Source organism: Aulostomus chinensis, chromosome 9, assembly GCF_037954235.1.
Source record: "Aulostomus chinensis isolate RoL2024-O1b breed Wild chromosome 9, RoL_Achi_v1.0, whole genome shotgun sequence".
Lineage (NCBI taxonomy): Eukaryota > Metazoa > Chordata > Actinopteri > Syngnathiformes > Aulostomidae > Aulostomus > Aulostomus chinensis.
In genome coordinates this window covers 12,915,843-12,937,672 of record NC_141328.1, presented here as the reverse complement: position 1 = coordinate 12,937,672, position 21,830 = coordinate 12,915,843, and the positions used below count along the sequence as shown (strand labels likewise).

General features: G+C 38.6%; 3 protein-coding genes and 1 long non-coding RNA gene across 4 annotated transcripts; 3 read left to right on the top strand and 1 right to left on the bottom strand.

The window, feature by feature from the left end:
- Positions 1-1,323: 1,323 nt before the first annotated feature.
- Positions 1,324-14,667, bottom strand: LOC147255837 (uncharacterized). The gene is made up of 5 exons (XR_015117724.1): positions 14,306-14,667; positions 13,657-13,779; positions 13,176-13,292; positions 12,482-12,659; positions 1,324-1,842 (listed from the first exon to the last, which is right to left on the bottom strand). It is a non-coding gene; the product is annotated as an uncharacterized LOC147255837 (long non-coding RNA).
- Positions 1,808-4,272, top strand: nppal (natriuretic peptide A-like). Its single transcript, XM_086212656.1, has 3 exons — positions 1,808-1,972; positions 2,215-2,528; positions 4,064-4,272. The coding sequence occupies exons 1-2, from the start codon at positions 1,889-1,891 to the stop codon at positions 2,524-2,526; spliced, it is 396 nt and encodes a 131-aa protein (XP_086068782.1). The 5' UTR covers positions 1,808-1,888; the 3' UTR covers positions 2,527-2,528; positions 4,064-4,272.
- nppb (natriuretic peptide B) lies at positions 11,728-13,000 on the top strand. The gene is made up of 3 exons (XM_086212655.1): positions 11,728-12,076; positions 12,395-12,674; positions 12,818-13,000. Exons 1-3 carry the CDS (start codon positions 11,963-11,965, stop codon positions 12,826-12,828), a joined length of 405 nt encoding a protein of 134 aa, XP_086068781.1. The 5' UTR covers positions 11,728-11,962; the 3' UTR covers positions 12,829-13,000.
- Positions 14,668-15,624: 957 nt separating the features above from the next.
- nppa (natriuretic peptide A) lies at positions 15,625-16,734 on the top strand. Its single transcript, XM_086215005.1, has 2 exons — positions 15,625-15,735; positions 16,384-16,734. Exons 1-2 carry the CDS (start codon positions 15,625-15,627, stop codon positions 16,732-16,734), a joined length of 462 nt encoding a protein of 153 aa, XP_086071131.1.
- Positions 16,735-21,830: the final 5,096 nt, after the last annotated feature.

Below are 21,830 nucleotides of genomic sequence, written 5' to 3'. Positions count from 1 at the left end.
TTCTGTTAAGTCATTTGCATCTATGTTATGCTCTTCCAAGCGCTGTTATGCATGTCTGGGCTTCAGCTAAGTTCTTTATTGGGGCCTGAGCCTGAAGGTACCTCAGGCGAAGACCCTATTATGTTTGTTTGCTCCTGTTGTTCTTTATTAATTTCCATGAGTTTGCGTTCAATATTACATCTGACATTCCGTTTCTTATCTCATCTTGGTTTTAATTTCATATTTAAACGTTATCAGTTCATTTCTGAGTTCCTGCTTGAAGTCTCTTATATCTTTACCAATGCTAAAAAGCCTTGCTTTCATTGTGTCTCCGCCTGATACATTTTCTCTGCTGCGTCAGCCTCCCATTTAATATCCTCATGATCAGAGACCTCTTCCATTGTGGTCTGTTTTTGAGTTTTTGGTGTTTATCCAACTTGACTGGCCAAAATCTGGTATTGAGAACGCTGAACATAAAAATAGACGCAATTTCTTGTGGATGGTAGTGGCTTTACTGTCACGGCCTTAACAAAAACGCTTGACTAAATTTTTCAGATGATGTCAGCATTCATCACACCATACAATTTGGAGGAAAAGACTTCTGCATCCTGAATGGTGTGGTCACTAACTTCAGGACCTTTGCCAAGACCCTATTTGCTCAAGTTGTTCTTTATTCATTTCCATGAGTTTGCGTTCAATATCACATCTGACGTACCATTTCTTTCACATTGCTGCTATAAACAATAAAAATAATTACCACTATCGCTGAACATAAAATACACACTGGCATTGTCGTAACTGTCAAGAAGTTTGTTGGAGCTAAATGAACATGTAAGAAGTTGTCACTTGTCTCGCTGTTTTCCTCATTCATAGCTCTATGAATGAGGAGAACATGGTAACCATGATGATTGGAGAGCTCCAATCATCATGGTTACCAGAATGCAAAATTTGCTTGGCTGAGAAACATCATGTTAGATGATTTACTTAACATACAGTTGGTCTGTGTGTTTCCTGGGAATCTAAACCAGTATATAAAAAAAACTGCATCTGTTCAAATATAATATATACGCCCAATTATTTTTATATATCTGAATGATACAATGGTTATGTCCAGGTCCTGATAGGAAGGTATCTCGTTCCCAACTAGACTTGTGGTCTACTTAATATGCATTTCTTCTTTGTCCCTTGAACATACATGTTCCTTTTTATTTGTTGCCCTCTTTTTTTAAACAAATGTGTAAAAAAAAAGAAAAAAGAATGAGAACCCATAATGAAAATCCTTCAAGGGCTAAGCTCCCCTTGCCTGTCTGTCTGTGATGTATAATAAACAGGCTTATTCCTACTCAGGCATTGTGCTGTGTGAATTAGAGACACATTCAAGGTTTAATGATAATTTTGATCCATGCAGTATTAGCGGATTGCTCAAATTGTCCTTTTCTTCCTTTCTTCTTCATCAAAATGTCAGATTGTGTATTTGTACATTTTCATCATGATGCACAGCAACTTCATTCATGATTTAAAATGGACAAATTGTCATTAATTTTCAAAATAATGTGAATAAGAGGCCTAAGCATTTTTTGAGAATTTGATTATTTATGTATATGGTTACAACATAAACTGAAGTGTCCTGTCTCTGAGCAACCAAAGACACTTAAATCTAAATTCATGGCAAAGTTTGAGTCATTGAACTTCTCCAAGGCCCCATTTCAGCAGTGGACTTAGCCCTTACTCCCACATATAGGAACATTAGTCACACATCATTAATTTTCCACGCCTGCTGACGGAATCAGGTCGGATAAAAAGGCTGCACCTGCCAGCGGCAAGTCACAGGAGCACGAGCAGGACGAAGAATTGCTCCAGGATCTACAAACAAACAAACAAACAAACAAAAAAGAAAGACAAAAAGAAAATGAATCAAAATATCTCTGCTTGTTGGTTATATCTGCTTATAGTGTTTTATTTTGTTGAAGGCAGCCCTATGTCAGATTTACAGGTACATTAACTTGCCCTTTTATTTCTACCTCAGAGGTACTTAGGAGTTGGTAAAAATTAAGCATATTTTATAAAGCTACAGTTACCAACTGCTTATGTCAGAAACCTATTGTTTTGTAGTTGCAATTTTTTATTTTCTTTCTCTTTTTGCTTGTTTGATGTATTTTTGCTTTTATTGTTTTTTCAGGTATTTTCCTTTATTTTCACTAAATGTCTTTTAATAACTTCCATATTTGCGCTCAGAATTTGAAACAGCTTTTAGAAGAAGAGATGAACACAGCGCCCTATTCCTCGTCGGAGGAGGCGATGGAGGTAGATGGGAAAGACAGGCACACGGAGAAGCTGATGCTTGGAGCTGTAGATGGACAACAATGGGAATCCTCTGACCCCAACAACTCGGCACTGGCGGCGAAAGAAAACGTCGTAGCGCGTCTCTTTAAAGACCTCGTGAGGACTTCGAAGCGCTCCTGGAGCCGGTACAAGAAGGGTGGGATGAGAAGCTGCTTTGGGGTCAGGTTGGATCGAATCGGCTCCTTTAGCGGGCTGGGATGCTGAAGGTAGGAATCATGGGAACAGATGTCCGATGTTATTATGAGGGTAAAATATTATTGCTGAAGGGGCAGAAACATAGAGATAATACAGAAGATTTATAATAGACTAGGTCTTAACTAAGGGATACTGGCCAATCTAAGTAGCCACAGCAAAATTTGTGATATTAATTTAGTGTTAAATGCTTTCTTTTGTTTCGGCACAAGAAATCTGGCACAGCATCACTCATTTTCATATATAAATCTTAATTTGAAATATAGCTCTATTATTGTTGTTTTTTGAAGACATGTTAGTTTGTTGTTTGCTAATTTGATTCTTGATTCTTATTAGGAATACCACTAATTAATTTTATATGAACTGTCAGCAACTTTTTGCAAATGTATCAGGCCCATTTTCTTTTTGTTTTTTTTTAGGAAAATGTGAATTGGCTCAGAAAAAGTGAAGATAAGCAAACTGGCAAAAAAAAGAGAGAAAAGCTTAATAAAAATAGTTTCGTTTTGTGTACCATACAATATCCACCACTTGCAATAAATTAATAAATAGATTACACCCAAATTCCCTAGAATGATTATCCATGATTGGCAATTCTTTCAAAATTTCAATTTTTTTTTAGATGTGCCTATTTTTAGAGGAAAATTGTGTTTGTTTTTTAAAAAAGGAAGGTATGCTCAAATAAACAATATGAAAATAGAATTAAGAAAATACTCCCCTGTAATACAATATTAGTAATTCTGCTGATGTTCCTAATGATGTACATTAGCAGCACTGCAGTATTTTTCAAAGTTGGCTTATTCAAGTATTCATACACACCTGCATATATTGTGGCACAGGCTGCCCTGTGCAACCTCATTATCAGGAGCAATTACTGGCTCATTGCCTTTTTCAAGGGCACTTCTAGGTGGCCTCTAGGGGAAATGGGATAAAGCCTTCAAATTACTAAATGACTATCTCATAAGACTTGTACAGAAGACTTGTTATTTTATTTCAGGAAGAAACCAATAAGAAAGAGAGCGATAATGACTCAAAGTACTCTTGGTTTTGAGGGTGTAGTACAAACAAAAGTAAATGCAGGTTGAAAAAAAAAAGTCACTTCTATAAGTCAACTAGAGATCCATTCACTTTTCCATGTTGGCAGTGGTGTTATGGGTAGGTTCATGTTTAACATCAGCTTAATAGTCTCAAAACTATATGAGTAGTGTAGAGGTGAAAGCATTTGCCTACCACCACAGTGACTCGAAGTTCAATCCCCTTATAGTAGTTCCATTAATGGCACAGGAGACTACAGAGAGCATCAATACCCCTAAATACAGTATTTGGAATTAGTAGGCTGGTAAAAGAATGGTCTCATTAAGAGAAAATGAAACAAATAATAGCCTTACTTTAGTTTCACACTGAGCCAATTAAGATGTGATTGAAGTTTTAGCGTAACATTGCTCAAGGGCACCTGGTAAGCAGTGACACTTAACATACCATCTCCTCAGACTCCAATCAGAAACAGGTAATGGAATATACCTATAGTAATGTGTTTTTGTTCTCTCGACAGTGGTTGATGATGATGAACGACCTGCTGAGGTCCTATGATGGGCACAGAGCTAGGACTGACACTTTAAAGGGTGGTTATTCATTCTCTCCTGTTGTGATTTTCATCCTGAGCTGTGATATTCCCTTTTCATATGTTATCTGTTACTAAGATAATTAAAAGTAAGCTTGTTAATATTCTTGTTGAAAAAAGTAAAGTTACCTTGTAATGAATCATACTGTAGTAAAATATTTATTTTGCAAAAAAAAAATTGAGTCTGGTTGAATCATTTTCATGACACTGTACATAGGCCCACTAATTTTCAGTTACGTGTGCATGACCAGTCAAAAGTTTGGACACACATTCTCATTAAATGTTTTTTTTCTCCTTATTTTTACTTCTTTCTACATTGTAGATACATACTTAAGAAATCAAATATATGAAGCAAGATATATGGAATTATGTAGCAAAGAAAAAATATTAAATAACTGTAAATATGTTTTATATTTTAGAATCCTCAAAGTAGCCACACTTTGCTTTGTTGACAGCACTGCAAACCCTTGGCCTTCTCTCAGTGAGCTTCATGATGTAGTCACCTGAAATGGTTTTCACTTTACAGACTTGTCTTGTCAGGGTTCATTTGTGGAATTTCTTGCCTTCTTAGTGGGGTTGGGAGCATCAGTTGTGTTATGGAGAAGTCATGTTGATACACAGCTGACAGCCCTCTTTGACAACTGTTGGAATTCATATTACAACAAGAACCAATCACCTAAGTAGAGAGAAACAACACTCAATCATTACTCTAAGAACTGACAGTCAGTCAGTCAGGAAAATTGCAAAAACTTTGAATGTTTCCTCAAGTGCAGTCACAAAAACCATTAAGCATAATGATGAAACTGGCTCACATAAGGACGGCCCCAGGAAAGGGAGACCAAGAGTCACCTCTGCGACTGAGGATAAGCTCATCTGAGTCACCAGCCTCAGAAATTGGAAATTAACAGCACCTCAGGTTAGAGCCCAGATAAATACCACATGGAGTTCTCATAACAGACACATCTCCACATCAACTGCTCAGAGGAGATTGTGCGAATCAGGCCTTTACTATTGAGTAGCTGCTAAGAAACCACTAAGGAAAAGCAACAAGTAGAAGAGATTTGTTTGGGCCAAGAGACACAAGGAATGGACATTAGACCAGTGGAAATCTGTGCTTTGGTCTGATGAGTTCAAATTTAAGATCTTTGGTTCCACCCGCCGTTTCTTTAAGTGATGCAAAAAAGGTGAGCGAGTGGTCTCTACATGCATGGTTCCCACCGTGAAGCATGAAGGAGGAGGTGTGATGGTGCGGGCATGCTTTGCTGGTGTCACTGTTGGGGATTTATTCAAAATTGAACCAGCATGGCTACCACAGCATCCTGCAGCAACATGCCATCCCATCTGGTTTGCGTTTAGTTGGACCATCATTTATTTTTTAACAGGGCGAACACCCCTCAAGGCTTTGTAAAGACTATTTGACCAAGAAGGAGAGTGATGGGGTGCTGCGCCAGATGACCTGGCCTTCATAGTCACCTGACCTAAACCCAATCCAGATAGTTTGGGATGAGATGGACCGCAGAGGGAAGGTAAAAGGGCCAACAAGTGCTCAGCATCTCTAGGAACTCCTTCAAGACTGTTGGAAAACCATTTCAGGTGACGACCTCATGAAGCTCATCTAGAGAATGCCGAGTTTGCAAAGCAGTAATCAAAGAAAAGGTTGGCTATTTTGAGGTATCAAAAATATAAAACACGTTTTGAGTTACCTCACAAATGTTTGTTTATGACATAATTCCATATGTTTTCAATCATAGTTTTGATGCCTTCAGTGAGAGTCTACAATGTAAATAATCACGAAAATATAGAAAATTGAAAAAAAGTAATAATAAGTAATAATAATAAAAATGTCATAAATTCACTTATAGAGCTCTGTACCGGTGTTGTGTCTTGAGTACCTGATGCACGGGGGGATACTGCCGTAGCAGCAGCAGCAGGAGGAATAGAGGGACTGGCAGATGCAGGTGCGCCAGCCTGCCTTGCTTCTTCCAATTTAACTGTTGGATGTGGAGTTCATGTGTGTCTGTGGAGGTTGTTTGTGGACCCTGCTTGATATGACAGTATTTTTGGAAATTCTGCATTCTGTCTTTGTGTTATCAATATTGTTAAAGTGCATTCAAATGCTGTTTCGTTTCCTCTCATTCATCTTGGTGTTCCTTCCTTTCTCCTTTGCTCCTTCTCAAAATACATTTCTGGTCTGCTGCTACATTATCAACCATCCAGACCTCAGGTCTCAGGTCATCTGGGACAGGTCTGCTTTCTGTCCCCAGTGTCAAAACTAGACATGGAGAAGAAGCGTTCAGTTTCTATGCTCCATATATCTGCCAACAATCTCCCAGAAACCTGCAGGTCTGCTGCAAGTGATAGTTCTTTCAAATCAGAGCCAAAGACTTTACTGTTTGCCACTGCCTTTTATTAAATCAAATCTGTGGCTTCTGATCAATATCTAACACTGCACTCTGTTTTATCTCCTGTTTTAGCTCACTTTTATTTCCAATTTTAGCAATTTATCTCCTACTTTAACTTGTTTTTAGTTCTGATTTTACCTCTTTAATTGTTGTTTCTCTGTGTTGATTTTATTGCTTTTACACTCCGTTTGTTTTCTTGTTTGATGTAAAGCACTTTGAAATCCTTGCTGTTGAATTGTGCTATACAAATACACCTGCCTTGCCTTCTCTCCTCGTCATTCATTTCTTTCTTGAGCGCATCCGTCTAATGAGCACAAGCACATGGCGCACCCCGCCCCCTCTGCTTGGTGTATCCTCGCATGATTGGTTGCACACAGCATACACGTGACAGTCATGCACTGAAGCATGGAGCACCCGTCCTCCTGTCATTCTGCCTTGTAGTATTTTTTCTATGGTCTGGGGGGGGGGGGGGGGGGGGCTCACAGACAGGAGCTGGCTCCCATCGTTCATCTTAAAGAGCCGGCTCTTGGAACCAGTGGGCCTTATCCATGTGTGGTTAGGATCCCTGACACAGTCTAGTGCCTAACCCATCTTATCAATGTTTCAGTCAAAACTGGGCAATTCCAAAATCAATGGAAAAATTCCTTGGCTATGCCTATTTCAAAATCTAGGAGTACAGGAGAGATGAGTAACTATCGACCAATAATTCCTCTCCCACTCTTTTTTGAAGTTCTGGAGAATGTCTCATAATAACTGTTACTTTATTTAGAGACAATTATTTGCAGCTTCACAATTTGGTTTCAGGCCAACCATTCCTAGGATTCAGTCTATGCGTATTATTAGAAAATATAAAACTTCACTTGATCAAGGGAATATAGTAGGTGCAGGGTTTCTAGACTTGACGCTGCATTTATACTTGCATTTATCACAATAAACCATTCCATCCTTTGTCAAAACTTACTCAAACTTGTAATTTTTTAAGGGTGGTGGACAGTATATGATTAATAATATAAAATCTTCACCTTGCAAAAAACAGGAATTCCCCATCGAACTATCTCAATTAATCACTTTTGAATTTGCACTAATCGACTACACTCCATGAGGGAAAATGGTGGTTTCCAGATATTTGTCTGATCAGGCTATAGCTAGATTTAAGGAAGCAATTCCATTGGCGCTAAATTCAGTGTCATGTCCCATTGTTACAGAGGAAACTGTTGTCAACCTTAGTCCCTCCCAAATTGACCATTTTATCGATTGTGCAACAGGCACGTTAGGTACAATTCAGAAACCAGACAGCTTAAACAAAAAAACTCAGAAGTTAGAGAGAATATGGCGCTCTTCCAAACTGGAGGAGTCTCATAATCTGGCAAGACAGCCTTAAAAGTTACAAGAAAGCCCTTCGTAAAGCTAGAGCAGTCCACTACTCGGCACTAATCGAGGAGCAGAAGAACAACCCCAGGTTCCTCTTCAGCCAGACTGACAGAGAGCCACAGCTCTACTGAACCTAGCATTCTTGTTTCCCTGGGCAGCAAAGACTTCATGGACTTCTTTAATGAAAAAATTGTCCTTACTAGAGAGAAAATTCACCTCCTCCTGTCATCAGCTGACAACATGGCACCTATAACCTATGAAGCCTTAGAGGCAGACATACAGTTTGATTGTTTTTCTCCCATTAGCCTTCATGAGATCAGTTCAATAATTTCCTCCTCTAAACCCTCCACTTGTCTTCTAGACCCCAGCCCAACCAAGCTGCTGAAGGACTCTTTACTCCTCGTTAGCACCTCCCTCTTAGATATGATATCAATGTGTCACTGTTATCTGTTTATGTCCCACAGTCCTTTAAAGTGGCAATAATTAGACCCCTTCTCAAAAAAGCAACCCTGGATCCAGAAGTTTTGGCCAACTACAGACCAATATCATATCTTCCATTTCTCTCCAAAATTCTGGAGAAAGCAGTTGCTACACAGCTCTGTGACTTTCTCCGTAGCAACAGCCTATGAGAGGATTTCCAGTCAGGTTTCAGGATTCATCATAGCACAGAAACAGCACTAGTCAAAGTTACCAATGACCTCCTACTAGCATCAGATGAGGGACTCAAGATCTTAGGGCAGCTTTTGATACCATTGACCACCATATCCTTGTACAGAGACTGGAACATGTCATTGGCATTGAAGGAACTGCACTAAACTGGTTCAGGTCATATTTACTATGTCAATCTCAGTTCGTACTAACTAATGATAACCCCTTGGAAACCACTGCAGTCACTTATGGTGTTCCACAAGGCTCTGTGCTTGGACCAATCCTCTTCACCCTTTATCTGCTTCCTCTCGGTCACATTATTAGGAAACACTCAATTAATTTTCACTGCTATGCAGACGACACACAGCTGTTCTTATCAATGCATCCTCATGAAATGAATCAGCTGACTAAACTGGAGGCCTGTCTAAAGGAGATAGAAACTTGGATGACCCATAATTTCCTTTTATTAAACTCTGACAAAACTGAAGTCATTGTCCTGGGCCCAAAACATCTTAGAAACACCCTGTCTAATGAGATAGGTACCCTGGAAGGTATTACCTTGGCCCTCTTGGTTCTTTTCTATCAGGATCTGTACTTTAATGCCCACATTAAGCAAATTTCTAGGACTGCTTTCTTTCATTTACGAAACATTGCTAAGATAAGACACATCCTGTCTCAAAAAGATGCAGAAAAACTAGTCCATGCCTTTGTCACTTCCAGGCTGGATTACTGCAATTCCCTCCCATCAGGCTGCACCAGTAGGTCCCTAAAGACTCTCCACCGGGTCCAAAATGCTGCTGCCCACGTGTTGATGAGAACTCGTAGAAGAGATTGGCTGTACTGGCTTCTCTGCATTGGCTCGCTGTCAAATTTAGAATAGAATTCAAAATTCTCCTTCTAACATACAGAGTCCTCAATAGTCAGGCTCCTTCATATTTGACAGAGCTCATAGTCCCCTATTATCCAGCGAGAACCCTTCACTCCCAGGATGCAGGGTTACTTGTGGTTCCTATAGTTTCTAAAAGTAGATTGGGAGCCAGAGCCTTCAGCTATCAGGCTCCGCTCCAGTGGAACTATCTCCCAGTTTCGGTCCAGGATGGAGACACCCTCTCGACCTTTAAGAGCAGACTAAAGACCTTCCTTTTTGATCAGGCTTATAGTTGGGCTGCTTAGGCTGGCCCTTAAATATGCTGCTATTGGCTCAGGCTGCTGGGGGATCTCCCATGGTGCACTAGGCTTCTCTCTACTCCTCTCTGTCCTCCTATATGTGTCATACATAAATCATACTCATACGTATTACTAACTCGTCTTCTTCTCCGGAGCCTTTGGGCTCCCCTCATTCTAGATCCCGGGTGCTGCTCCAAACTGTTCTAAGGTGACTGTTTGAAATTTGACTGTGCCTTACTATTTCTCAATACCATGCACTCTCACTCGTCTTATGGTTTGAAAACCTGGTCCCAGATCAGTCAATCTGTCATTTAATCTATCAAGTGCCTTTACAACTGTCCCTTGAAAATCCTGAAAAAAGCAAAATAAGCAATAAGCAAATAAGGTACTCCTCCTCAGCCACTTTGTGAATATCTTGAGAAACTACAGAGCAGGTCAACCAGAAAAGCTTCAAGTTGAAATTGTAAAGTTCCATCCTATAAAACAGAGTTGGCCTTTTTTGTAAAAGAAGCAAAGCCGTGCTTCCCATCTGCTTCATAATTGATTGTGAGATCCTTTTTTTGTTTTCTAAAGCTCTCATTGCTCCCAGTCCTAGCTATTTATCAGTTTTAGATTTATCCGACACACAATCTTGAACTCTCGGGTCCTCTTGCACTGGCCTTTTAATCATTCCAAAAGTTGGAACAAAAATCTCGGGTGAAGCACACTTTTGTTACAATGGTCCACATTTGTGGAACACTCTACGTGAAGAACTGGCCCTTAACTGAATTTTATAGTACTTATCTATTGACTGTTTAAAAACTTCAAGGTTTACAAGTTATTGTATCACCTTTCAATTAAATTTTACCATTCTATTTATTATACAATTTTATTCTCATTAACATTTAATTATGTATTATTTTATTTTTTTGCTCCTTACTTCTCATTCACCCCTCCTCTAATTAATTTATAATCCTATTTATCCATCCATCCATCCATTTTCTACCACTTATCCTGTTAGGGGTCACTGGTGGGGGTAGGGATGCTGGAATCTATCCCAGCTGCCTTCGGACAAGAGGCAGGATGACGCTGGACAGCTAGCCAGTCCATCACAGGGCCAACACATATGAATGGACAACCATTCACCCTCACAGCCACACCTACGTTCAATTTAGAGTATTCAATCAGCCTAGTCTCCTCTTGCAAGTCTGTGGACTGTGGGAGGAAGCTGGAGTACCTGGAGAGAACCCACACAGGCACAGGGAGAACATGCAGACTCACACAGAAATACCTACGTGCTGTTCGGTGACAGTGCTAACCACTGCACCACCTAACCTTATTTTTCATAATATTCATTTATTACCTTATGCTCTTATCCTTTCATTTACTTTCTATTTTTATTGAATGATGGATTTATAACCTTTTAATGTTATGTTGTAATTTGCTTGTGGCATTTCCTAATCAATGATAGTGTTTCCTCAGCTCAAGGCAATATGTAATCTTGTGTCAGTAAAAATAGTAACAGATCTATGGCCTTTGATGTGTGTGTGTGTATTTGTGTGTGTTAGTGTATGTATGTGTTTGTGTACATAAGAGAGACAGAGAGTGAGACAGATTTGGGGCCTAGAGTGTGAAGCACTTTGTGTTTCATTTGTATGAAAAGTGCTATATGAATAAAGTAACATTGATTGATTCAAGGGAAGACCTCCACTGTATTGTGAAGGTGGTGATCAGGTGGATCCTATTTTCTTGAAGCACATCTTAGCACTCTGGAAAAAACTGCAATTGCCCCAAAAAGGTCAGAGGTTGGCTCTCATTTGTCCCAAAAGTCAATAGGACAGGTCTCTCTGAGGTACCTTCAAGCAATTGTGGCAGTCTAGAATTAGTTCCACTTGTTGATGATTAACAATCACATGCACTCCTTAAAATAGTAACACTGTTAGTTACTACATCATGTAGCATGGTGACAACAATATCCTGTGTTGAGGGTGAAGTATGTTTCTGAAACAAAGTAGCTATGGAAGCGTCTATGTCATATGAATGCCCCACTTCTGAGAGACAATCCTTTAAAAGGAGCAGTTTCTGACAGCTCCTGTTATCAGAATTAGGTGTCAGGAATGCCACTCCAATTCCTGGCATACCTACATGCATTGAGCTCAAGTATAAAAGACCAGTGGTTGTTGCTGTGTTTTCCAACATCCAACAGCTATTCAGAGCATAAACCAAAGAGCATACAACCACCAGGAACTCACAGAAAAAAAATATGCATCTTTCTTCCATTCCTGCCAGCGGCTTTCTCCTCATCTTAAACTTGCAGCTATTCAGTACATATCCCATCAGCACTGGGCTGACTGACAATGACATGGAAATATTAAAGGTAAGTCTCAAAATGAGGAAGTCATTAAGATGGCTTGTAAAGTTCATTTTGAGGGCTCCACCATAGGGGCCTGTGAAAGTTTTAGACATGGGGGCTGAATGATTTTTTTTTATTTTGCTCATACATTTCACTGAACAGCAACTTCATAATGATCAGTTCTGTAGCTGTGCACCCATCAACATGACATTTAACTGAAAGACATTTCCCTAACAAAGTTAATAGCTATGCCTGATGCAACACAATGAATAGAGTTCATTTTAAATGAATGAGGAAGCAAATCCTACATACATTTTCAGTTTATCTATTTTGATATTACAGCTACTCCTTCAGAGATTAGAGGAGTCTGTTTCAGAGCAGACAGAGATGGACCAGAACATCCTTGCAGAGAAGGAAAGTCTTGACAACCTGAACATAGATGGAGATGGACAGCAACCCCAAAGGACATTGGATGAGGCTGTCATCAGGGAGCTTCTTTCTGCCAAGAACTTGAAGAGCACCCGTAATGACTCCTCCAGGAGATCCTCTGGCTGCTTTGGACGACGGATGGACAGAATAGGTTCCATGAGCTCTCTGGGCTGCAACACTGTGGGCAAATACAGTAAGTTATACATAAAGAGATATTATACTACATTTATATTACAATACTACTGTATACCATTAATCATTCTCACATAATTAAAGACATGATTAATATGATGTCTTAGTACATAACTGGTTTGTTGCCATTGTATTCTCTTGCAGATCCAAAGTGAAGATGAAGTCTTACCAGCTACGATTGATGACAGCACATCTCTACCAAAAGATATTTTTATTCAACTGCTATTTATTTATCAATATTTATTGAATATTATTTCTGACTTATTTATTTTAATTGATGGAGGAATTTTTCTTTATGTACTGGTGAGTCTTTTATTAAATTTTTACAACTACACATCCCTGACTTGAGTGTTTCTTGATATCTTAAGCATCACCACTGAAGACAAAGTGGTCACTGATGACCATATCAATATGTATACACCATCCATCCATCCATCCATCCATTTTCTATACCGATTGTCCGTTAAGGGTCGCCAGGGGGGAGGGGGGAGGGGGCTTGCACCTATCCCAGCTGACATTCGGCAAGAGGCGGAGTGCACCGTGGAGAGGTCATCAGTCCATCGCAGGGGAAATCAGGACCAATAAGGAGTTGAGTAGCTTGCTGAAGGATACTCTGACACTGGGGGAAGTAAGAATTGAACCCCGCGACACTTCAGTTGCTGGATGGCCACTCTACCTCTTAACCATGCCACCCTCAATATGCATATACACAACAATTACTACTGACAAACCAGTTAAGTAACAGCAGACAAAACACAGCACAACTTCATTGAAGTGTCCCACAAGAGTCAATATGATATCTTCTGTCATTTAGTCTTTACATTATAATAATGGTTTCCACTTAACACTGCAATGCTTATTTTCATGAAAAAAACGCCTAGCTTTCCTGCATCAAACTTTCTTGTGTATTTCCATTATAAGCCTCCTGGACACTTTCAAATCATAAAGGTATACTTAAACTCTTAAATCTAAATTAAACTTACTAAATGTAAGAGCAAAATTTTTTGGTTTTCTTTGCCTTGTCCACACCTACAGATGAGTTTGAGGCAATCCAAGTCTATGCCACGCACAGGATTCATCCTGCGTATCACCAGTCAGCAACAGTACTGAAACATAAAGACAATAAAGACAGTCACATTTTGCCACGATTTACTGCTCAGCCTAAACAGTATGTTTTTGATTCAACAGATATATGAAAACAAAAGTTGTCTGACTTTCAAAAGTCTACATACATGTACAGTAATTTTGTTAGATTCTTTATTGGGATCTGGTATGTGATTGCCAACATAATGTACAAAGCTTGACCCAAATGTACTCTTAGTACAACTAAGAAAATGGACAGATGTAACACAACCCTATAAACCAGACTTTTGCCGTTAACAGGCACTCTCAAGCAGATTACATTTTGTCCTCCAATCAAAACTTATTCATAACAATTTTTTGATTATTACAATAGAAGAAAAGCAATACAGTGTTTGATGACAATGACTCACAGAACATCTGATTGACATTTACATTAATGACCTAGCCAAGTAGATTCAAATGGACAGACCACTGGTCTTGGTTTTTAATAAAATAGAATGGAATGACTCATGGTACCTGTCATAAGATAAAAAAAAAAACAATAATTACATTGAAGAGGGACTGTAGAGCATGAGAAGGGCTGGAGAATCAGATCACCTGGGCACCACCCAAGGGAGAAGTTCTGGGCACATCCAGCTAGAAGGAGGCCACAGGGCAGACTGGTGACCCAGTGGGGGGATGGCCTCAGGATAATCAAGCCAGCTCATGGATGTCACAGAGGAAATGGAAGTGTGGGGTTCCCACTGTTGTACTGCAGTAGAGTTAAAGTGTATGTGACTGTGGTTATTACTTCAAGCACAGCAGTGGTTTTTGCTTCAGTCTGAAATTGAACTATGGTGGATCACAAATAAAACTCCCATCTAAAGTGACCTATATGTGTACAGTTAAGACATACTGTATGCCAAATAATATTAAAACTCACAGCAACTCTCCTTTTCTCTTTGTTCATTACACACATTATTTGCACTGAACTGTTCTTAAAAGAACTACATTGCTTTTACAACACTAGCCTAATCTTAGTGACACATTTGCCAGACTGTTCACTTTTAAATTGATATCATTATTGTATTGTAGACTGTCATGGAATCAAACAAATCATGCTTCGGGTATGTTCAGTGGCAATGGAGCCCAAAAAAACCCAACAAATTTATGCTATCATGACGTCCCTAGTGAGGTAAACTGAAATGAAATGGGAGTATTGTTAATTTTATCAGCGTCGTCAGTGTTTGTCCTGCTAGGATTTCAAAACGGTTGCTGTGAAAAGGACCTAAATGAATTAGCTACTAGAATCCAAGAAAAATCCATAGAATATTAATGATCTTAAAAGGATTTATTCAATAGTGGTAAGATGGAGCATATGTAACACTGTATCTAACACTTTATTGCAGTATGCCTCCCTGTAGGCCAGGAACAACAGAGCCCAGTTTAACCCCCTATGGTATTTTTGAGGGCCTGGGGTTCAGACAGTCTTAAGTGTCTGCAGGGTGAATGTGTCATTCCTGTGAATATACACCAAGTATGAGCTCAGAGCTCTGGGATGGCTCCTTAGGTCATGCTGCTGTTGGATACTAAGTGTGATGGTACACAGACTCATTTACTGACTGCACACATGCAGGCACGCATGCACATCTCTCACCACTGAGAACCACTTAAAAGTACATCTGACCACCTGCCTTATCATGCAGAGGTGTCAGAATGCACTTGAGGCAATATAAAAATGATGAGCTACTGACATTCACTGTTACATGTTGTGTGTGTGTGTGTGTGTGTGTGTGTGTGTGTGTGTGTGTGTGTGTGTGTGTGTGTGTGTGTGTGTCTATAAAAGCATGCAGGGCAGGCTGTAAGGTCATAAGCAGCAGAAGGATAACATGAGGATTGCCGTCCTGTGGGGCCTGCTGGCCCTGCTGTGTCAGCTCACACTGGTTAACACTCACATACTGGGAAGGCCCTCCCTCGCCAGTGACCTGGCTAAGCTGAAGGTAAGATCATGTCACCTCTCTAATAATCAAACCTACTGGATAATATTGTTAAGTACTTTTATCTAATTTCTTTTCAAAATACCTCAGAATACCCAATATAGGGATAGTGGATAAAAGCCCCCCAAAAAGCATTTCAGAAAGATACCTGGTTGTATGATGGAAGTGTTTGCATACATATGAGTAAGTGTTTGCATACATACAACCTTTTAATAGGGACAAGCTCAATAGCATTGTCAAGTTAAAAATAATCACTTCTTAAGCTTACTGACACTTCCAGTTCCATATAAAACTACACTAAAAATGTCTTGGCCCAGATGCTTAAACTAAATACACAGACATTGAATTGTTTTGACTTTATGACCCCCGGAAAACAATATTTAAAAAAAAAAAGTCATGCTCAGAAAGAAAACAATTATGTATTTCCACAAATGTGTTGAAGTATTCTTTGGAAGATCAATTTCAATCTACAATACTGTCTGTTTAGTTTTAAAAAATGTAAGCCTTGCGAGGTGAAAGAGGATATTCTGAGATACTGACTTGAAAGTTTGTGTTCTTTGTGTAAAAAATTACAACATTCTGTTACAAGTTTGGGTCATGCTTATGAGAATTGCATCATTTATTTGAAATCCATCTTCACTTCCCCACTAGTCCTTACTTGAACACTTTGAGGAGACTATGGCTGAAGCAGCCCAGGAAGAGGACATTGAATCAGACTATGAAGTTGCAGATCAAGAACCAGAGCATAGCCAGACCAGCCGAGCATGGAGCCTGGCACAGGAAGGGGACCAAGAACATTTGATTATGGACAGATCTCAACTACCAGCTGAGGGCCAGAGCAGGGTAACAAACCAGAAGAACCACCTGCTGGATCTGTTGATGAGTGCCAGGAAACGGACATCTGGCTGCTTTGGAGCCAGGATGGACCGAATAGGGAATGCAAGCGGTCTGGGCTGCAACAATGTCAGAGGTGAGGCTTTGGCAGGGAATATCAGAAGGTAACAAATGATGTTTATGTTTAGATAAAGGTAACTAAAGTCCATGGCAATGTTTAGAATTGCCAACTAATGTATTATTCATGTCAAGTATGATACAGTATCATATTGGTGAGAAATACCTGAATACATGATCAACAAGAATTAGTATCTCTATGATTGCCCTCTGGCAAATTTGGAGGCAGACAGTTCTTTGCTTTTAATATTTATTTCAGGTGCTCTAATTGTGCATATATTTTTGTTTTAATGCCAGACAACAGAAAGCGAGTATACAGTGACACATGACTCAGAAAACACGTTAACCAGCTCTGCACTGCTAAAATTATTGTTTTCTAATATGACTATGTATTTGGTATGACTTTAGAATTTCACTAGATTTAGAAATCAAGTCTGTATGATATCGGAACACGAGAATGGTGTGTGAATTTAGGTTTTTCAGGTTTTGAAGTCAATTCAGTATTTGTAAATTCTCGTTCTACTTTAAAAAAGTAGAGTTTACAGTTCTTGTCAACAGAGTATGGTTACATATCTACATAGGCACTCCAAAAAAAATTTCCACAGGGTAGTTGGGACCCAAAAACTGTGACTGAATTTTTAAAGTTCAGTATAGATATGTTGGAAAAATAGCTAAGGAATCACATATTGATATATTTGGCTCATTATTTTCTGGTTAATGTTCTTAATTATCTGATGTTCATAGACTAACTGCAACAGAAAACACTGTGAGTTACACAAGATTTTTATTTAATATGTTCAGCGCATCTTCTGAAAATCATGACTCAGCTCATTTTTCAACTGTACCAATTGGCAAGGGAGAGTATTCTATATTTTGAGAAGAACCTAATCACCAATAATTTTATCCCATTTGTATAGTATCACATTTACATATCGGGCAACAAGTGTGAAGTAGTGACGTGACATGATCTTCTAGTATTTTCTGGCAAAATTGCTCTGCCATAGACAATGACTGTGATGCATTCAATGAAATGTGGCGGAGTAGCCAATGAGTTTTGCCCTCCCTCTACAATATTCACTGGTATAAAAACATTTGTGTTTGTTAATGCTCTGGTCCAGTGTTAATCACTGGTTACAGCTTGTCAAGTCAAGTCAAGTCATTTTATTTGTACAGCACCAAATCACAACAAAAGTTATCTCATGACACTTTACAACTAGAGCAGGTCTAGTACCACACTCCTTCAATGAATTTACACCCAACAATTCTCCATCAGCAAGCACATCCTGCAACAGCGGCGACAAAAACCTTCCTTTTAACAGGCAGGAACGTCGAGCAGACCCAGGCTCAATGGGGACGGCCTTCTGCTTGTCTGAATTTAATTTTAGATTTAAGTAAACATTTATTTTTTTCAACCGTGCCTTGGTTTCAGAAACCTAACCTCGCGTTTCATAAGGGGACTAAAATATTTAGGTAACCTCCCAGATTCTAAGGAATGAGAATAGGTTAATTCTCAGTTTACCAGTTGATTCACATTTCAACCCTCATATGGTGACAATCTTTGGTTAGTGACAGAAAGCATGCGTTCACTGATACAAAATGAATGGCTGGCCTGGGAATGCTGCTACTTCACACTTACACTTCACTATGTTTAAATGCACACTGATATTCAACTATTTAAAAAAAACCCACAATACTCTGAATTTGATGAGAGTCCTTTTGGTCTGTTTTCTTAAATTTTGCATTTTCAAATTAAGATGCAGTAAATGTAGATTTAGTTTTAGGGATCATTCTTTGGAAATTTTAAGTATTTGGACTTGGGGCCTTTTTTTACAGCCAGCAAGGGTCTCTGGCCTGTCTTCATCGCTGTGGTTAAATAATAAAGCTGTTCTAGAATATTTTAGTTGCTGTGGGTTTTACGTCTCTGATTTTAGTTGTTGAACCCACATTCAACAAAAGGAGCCAACCCCCCGCAGCAAATCTAATGTTCGTTTTACCCATCCACATCACAACCTGCCTCCTAAAACAGACTTCCTCTTGATATTCATACAGTAGAGGTTATCACATTACCAATATTGCTCGTCAAAAATTATGTAACATATCTCTAAAAACTATTATAAAACCTTATTTGTTTTATAGGGCAAAGTTAAATATTGGTGACTGGGCTGCCAGCTCTAAAAAACTCTTCTATGAAGTAAACATGAATAAATTCAGTGTCATTATATGAACAATTATTTATTACTCTTTTTTTGTGTTGATGTCATTTTCTATCAGGTTAGGCTGACACTTCCCTGGGACGCATGTTGGATTATAAGTTTTCGCTCAATCAACTGAAGACACAACTATATGGATATGTATGCTTTTACATAATGATAACTCATAACTCAGTCTGTATATCTATGTATTTCTAAGTTTGAAGTGAAAAATGGATGTGTTTCAAGATATAGATGAATGGATTCTATGAAGAGTATATACTGTGTAACATTAACACCTCAAAGGATATTTAACTGCATGTTGGGTGCTATCAAATAAAAACATATTTTCCATATGAAAAATTAAGGATGTTTTATTCATTCCTGGATAATGAAGTGCAGTACTGTATATGATCACTGTGGTCTAAAAAGGAAAAGAACAAACAGTCTAAAACCACTGTATCGCTGTACAGATCAGTTAAAATAAAAATTAAAAAAAAACACTGGCTTGTTTTGTTTTTGAGGAAAATACAGCAGGCTTACAATAAATTCTCCCTTTATAATCTTCAGTTTTAACTGAATTTGTTTGAGTGTTCTGGTCATTATTTTATTCTTGTCATTTTGGAGCCTGTAATTTGTGGTTCTGTTTAATAGTACTGGCTTCTATTGGGATTTGTTCCTAATACTGTCACAATACTTCACATAAAAGGGATGACTAAAATATATAAGTACATCTATCTGTACACCACAGCATAGTGCAACAGAACCACAAACTGACACCTTCAAACCAACCATTAAAATAAATCAACTCCTCTGTCAGACAGATTCAATTCAAACTGAACATTTTAATCCACACAGAGATGTCTTGGAGGCTTGTTATATTATACTCAATGCCAAAACATTGAGTATTTGCTTTGGTGGGTTCAGTATCTTGCTCAAGGATACCTCGACATGGTCACAGGGGGAAAGTGAGGATTGAACCAGCGACCCTTTGGTTGCTAGATGGCCATGCTTCCTCCAAGCTGTTCCACCCACATTGTAACCTAGAGACACTGCTCCCATAAAAATGAAAATGAGAAAGCTGAAAGGGTGGCACAGTGGTGCAGTGGTTAGAATTGTCAACTCACAGCAAGGAGATTCCGGGCCCCATGGTCTTTCTGGAATTTCTTAAAAACGCTTATTCAGTACATAGGGCTCAAAATTACATTCATTTCACTTTCATTTGTGAAGAAAATGGTATTTAAGAGAAGTTGCATGAATAAAAAGTCTTCAAGATTGCAGCAATATTGGTAGGCCCCATCATGAAGAATTGGTAAGCACATTTTCCCTTCAAATAAAATAAATATTCATCCTGCCCATCAATCTCTTCCCTTTCTCTCCCTCTTTATCTCTGTCCCTCTCTTTCCTTCTGCATATCTATCTTCCTCCATTATCTGTCTTTGTCTCTGCCCCGCTCTCCTGCTCTCTTTCCCCCCAACCGGTCAAAGCAGAAGGCCGTCCCCATTGAGCCTGGATCTGCTGGATGTTCCTGCCTGTTAAAGGAAGGTTTCATCACCACTGTTGCAGGATGTGCTTGCTCATGGAGAATTGTTGGGTGTAAATTCATTGAAGGAGTGTGGTACTAGACCTGCTCTACCTGTAAAGTGTCATGAGATAACTTTTGTCGTGATTTGGTGCTATACAAATAAAATTGACTTAAAATATTGGTTGGGTCTCAGATGGTAAAACAAAATACATCTGCCCTCTGGCTTGGCTAAAACACTGTAGTATAAGGGTACATGAAACCTTTTCCTGGAATGATTTCTCAATGAATTTTGCTTACAACTTTATTTGGTGAATATCACATAATGTGGAGTTTTCAATACTTACAGTTGTTAGAGTTGCTTGGCCAAACATTTTTGTTTATCTATATTCTTACATCGACTTTTCACTGTATATAATCATCCTTAGGAAAAAAATTGCTTCATGTTTTAGCTGAACCTTGTAAAAAAAAAAAAAAAAGACGCACTATTCTGTGACTGACCAAACATAATAACCTTTATTTGAACAATAATAAAGGCACAAGACAAGTCTCTGTTTTTTTCCTCCTTTGCTGCACCATGCCTTGTGCTAACTTTCTTCACTTGTAGAAACTATAACAAAGCACAAGTTGCTGCTTAAAACTTTTTCATGTGACAAATGAAACCTGCATGTCAGGGTTAGTGCTTGGCAGACTGTCCCCTGCATGAGGCTGAACAGGTGAACATATTTCCTAAACCAATATAACACCTGCAATAACACACATGCACTGAATGACATTTGGAATGGATAACATAAAAATATCATTTACAACAGTAAGTGAGCAATGCCTAAAACACAATCATTCTTTGCTGGAGAGCCTCAGTCAATTTAGTCAAGAAATGCAATAAACAGTTTTATTTTCAAAAAAAGCTGCAAATCATAAAAATATTTTATAAAAAGTTCTCTTAAATAAATGATAAAGCAAACACAAGATACAAGAATGTTTGATACATTTCCCATCACAGTTAAAGTATCATTACTGTATAACACATAATTCATCAGTCTTACATAAATTGGACATCATGTCAATCATTAGAAATATATTCCACTTTCATTTCCTTGCCTTTACTATGAGTAAATCTTTTATTTGCCTTTCAGAAATGAAAATAAAAATCTGTACAAAAAACAGACTACTGTGCTGAAAAATGAATCATGGAAAATCACATCAAATGTTTTAAACCAGATTTGTAACCAGATTTTAGTAAATCTAATACTTTTATGTCCCTCTTTCATAATGAGTCCTTCGCTAACCCATGACTACCAAACATACAGTCCTCTGCTCTGACTTTTTGAATGATGATAAAAGCATTAGTGCAAAAAAGCCTATATTTTTTACAGACTTCTGAAATGGTTTGAAATCTTTTTCTTATGTCTAACTTGGAATGAACTGACTTCATC

Coding starts and splice junctions, on each gene's coding strand:
- nppal (XM_086212656.1), top strand. CDS start 1,889: ATGAATCAAAATATCTCTGCTTGTTGGTTATATCTGCTTATAGTGTTT. Junction 1,973..2,214: donor GCCCTATGTCAGATTTACAG/GTACATTAACTT, acceptor ATTTGCGCTCAG/AATTTGAAACAGCTTTTAGA.
- nppb (XM_086212655.1), top strand. CDS start 11,963: ATGCATCTTTCTTCCATTCCTGCCAGCGGCTTTCTCCTCATCTTAAAC. Junction 12,077..12,394: donor ATGACATGGAAATATTAAAG/GTAAGTCTCAAA, acceptor TTGATATTACAG/CTACTCCTTCAGAGATTAGA.
- nppa (XM_086215005.1), top strand. CDS start 15,625: ATGAGGATTGCCGTCCTGTGGGGCCTGCTGGCCCTGCTGTGTCAGCTC. Junction 15,736..16,383: donor GTGACCTGGCTAAGCTGAAG/GTAAGATCATGT, acceptor CTTCCCCACTAG/TCCTTACTTGAACACTTTGA.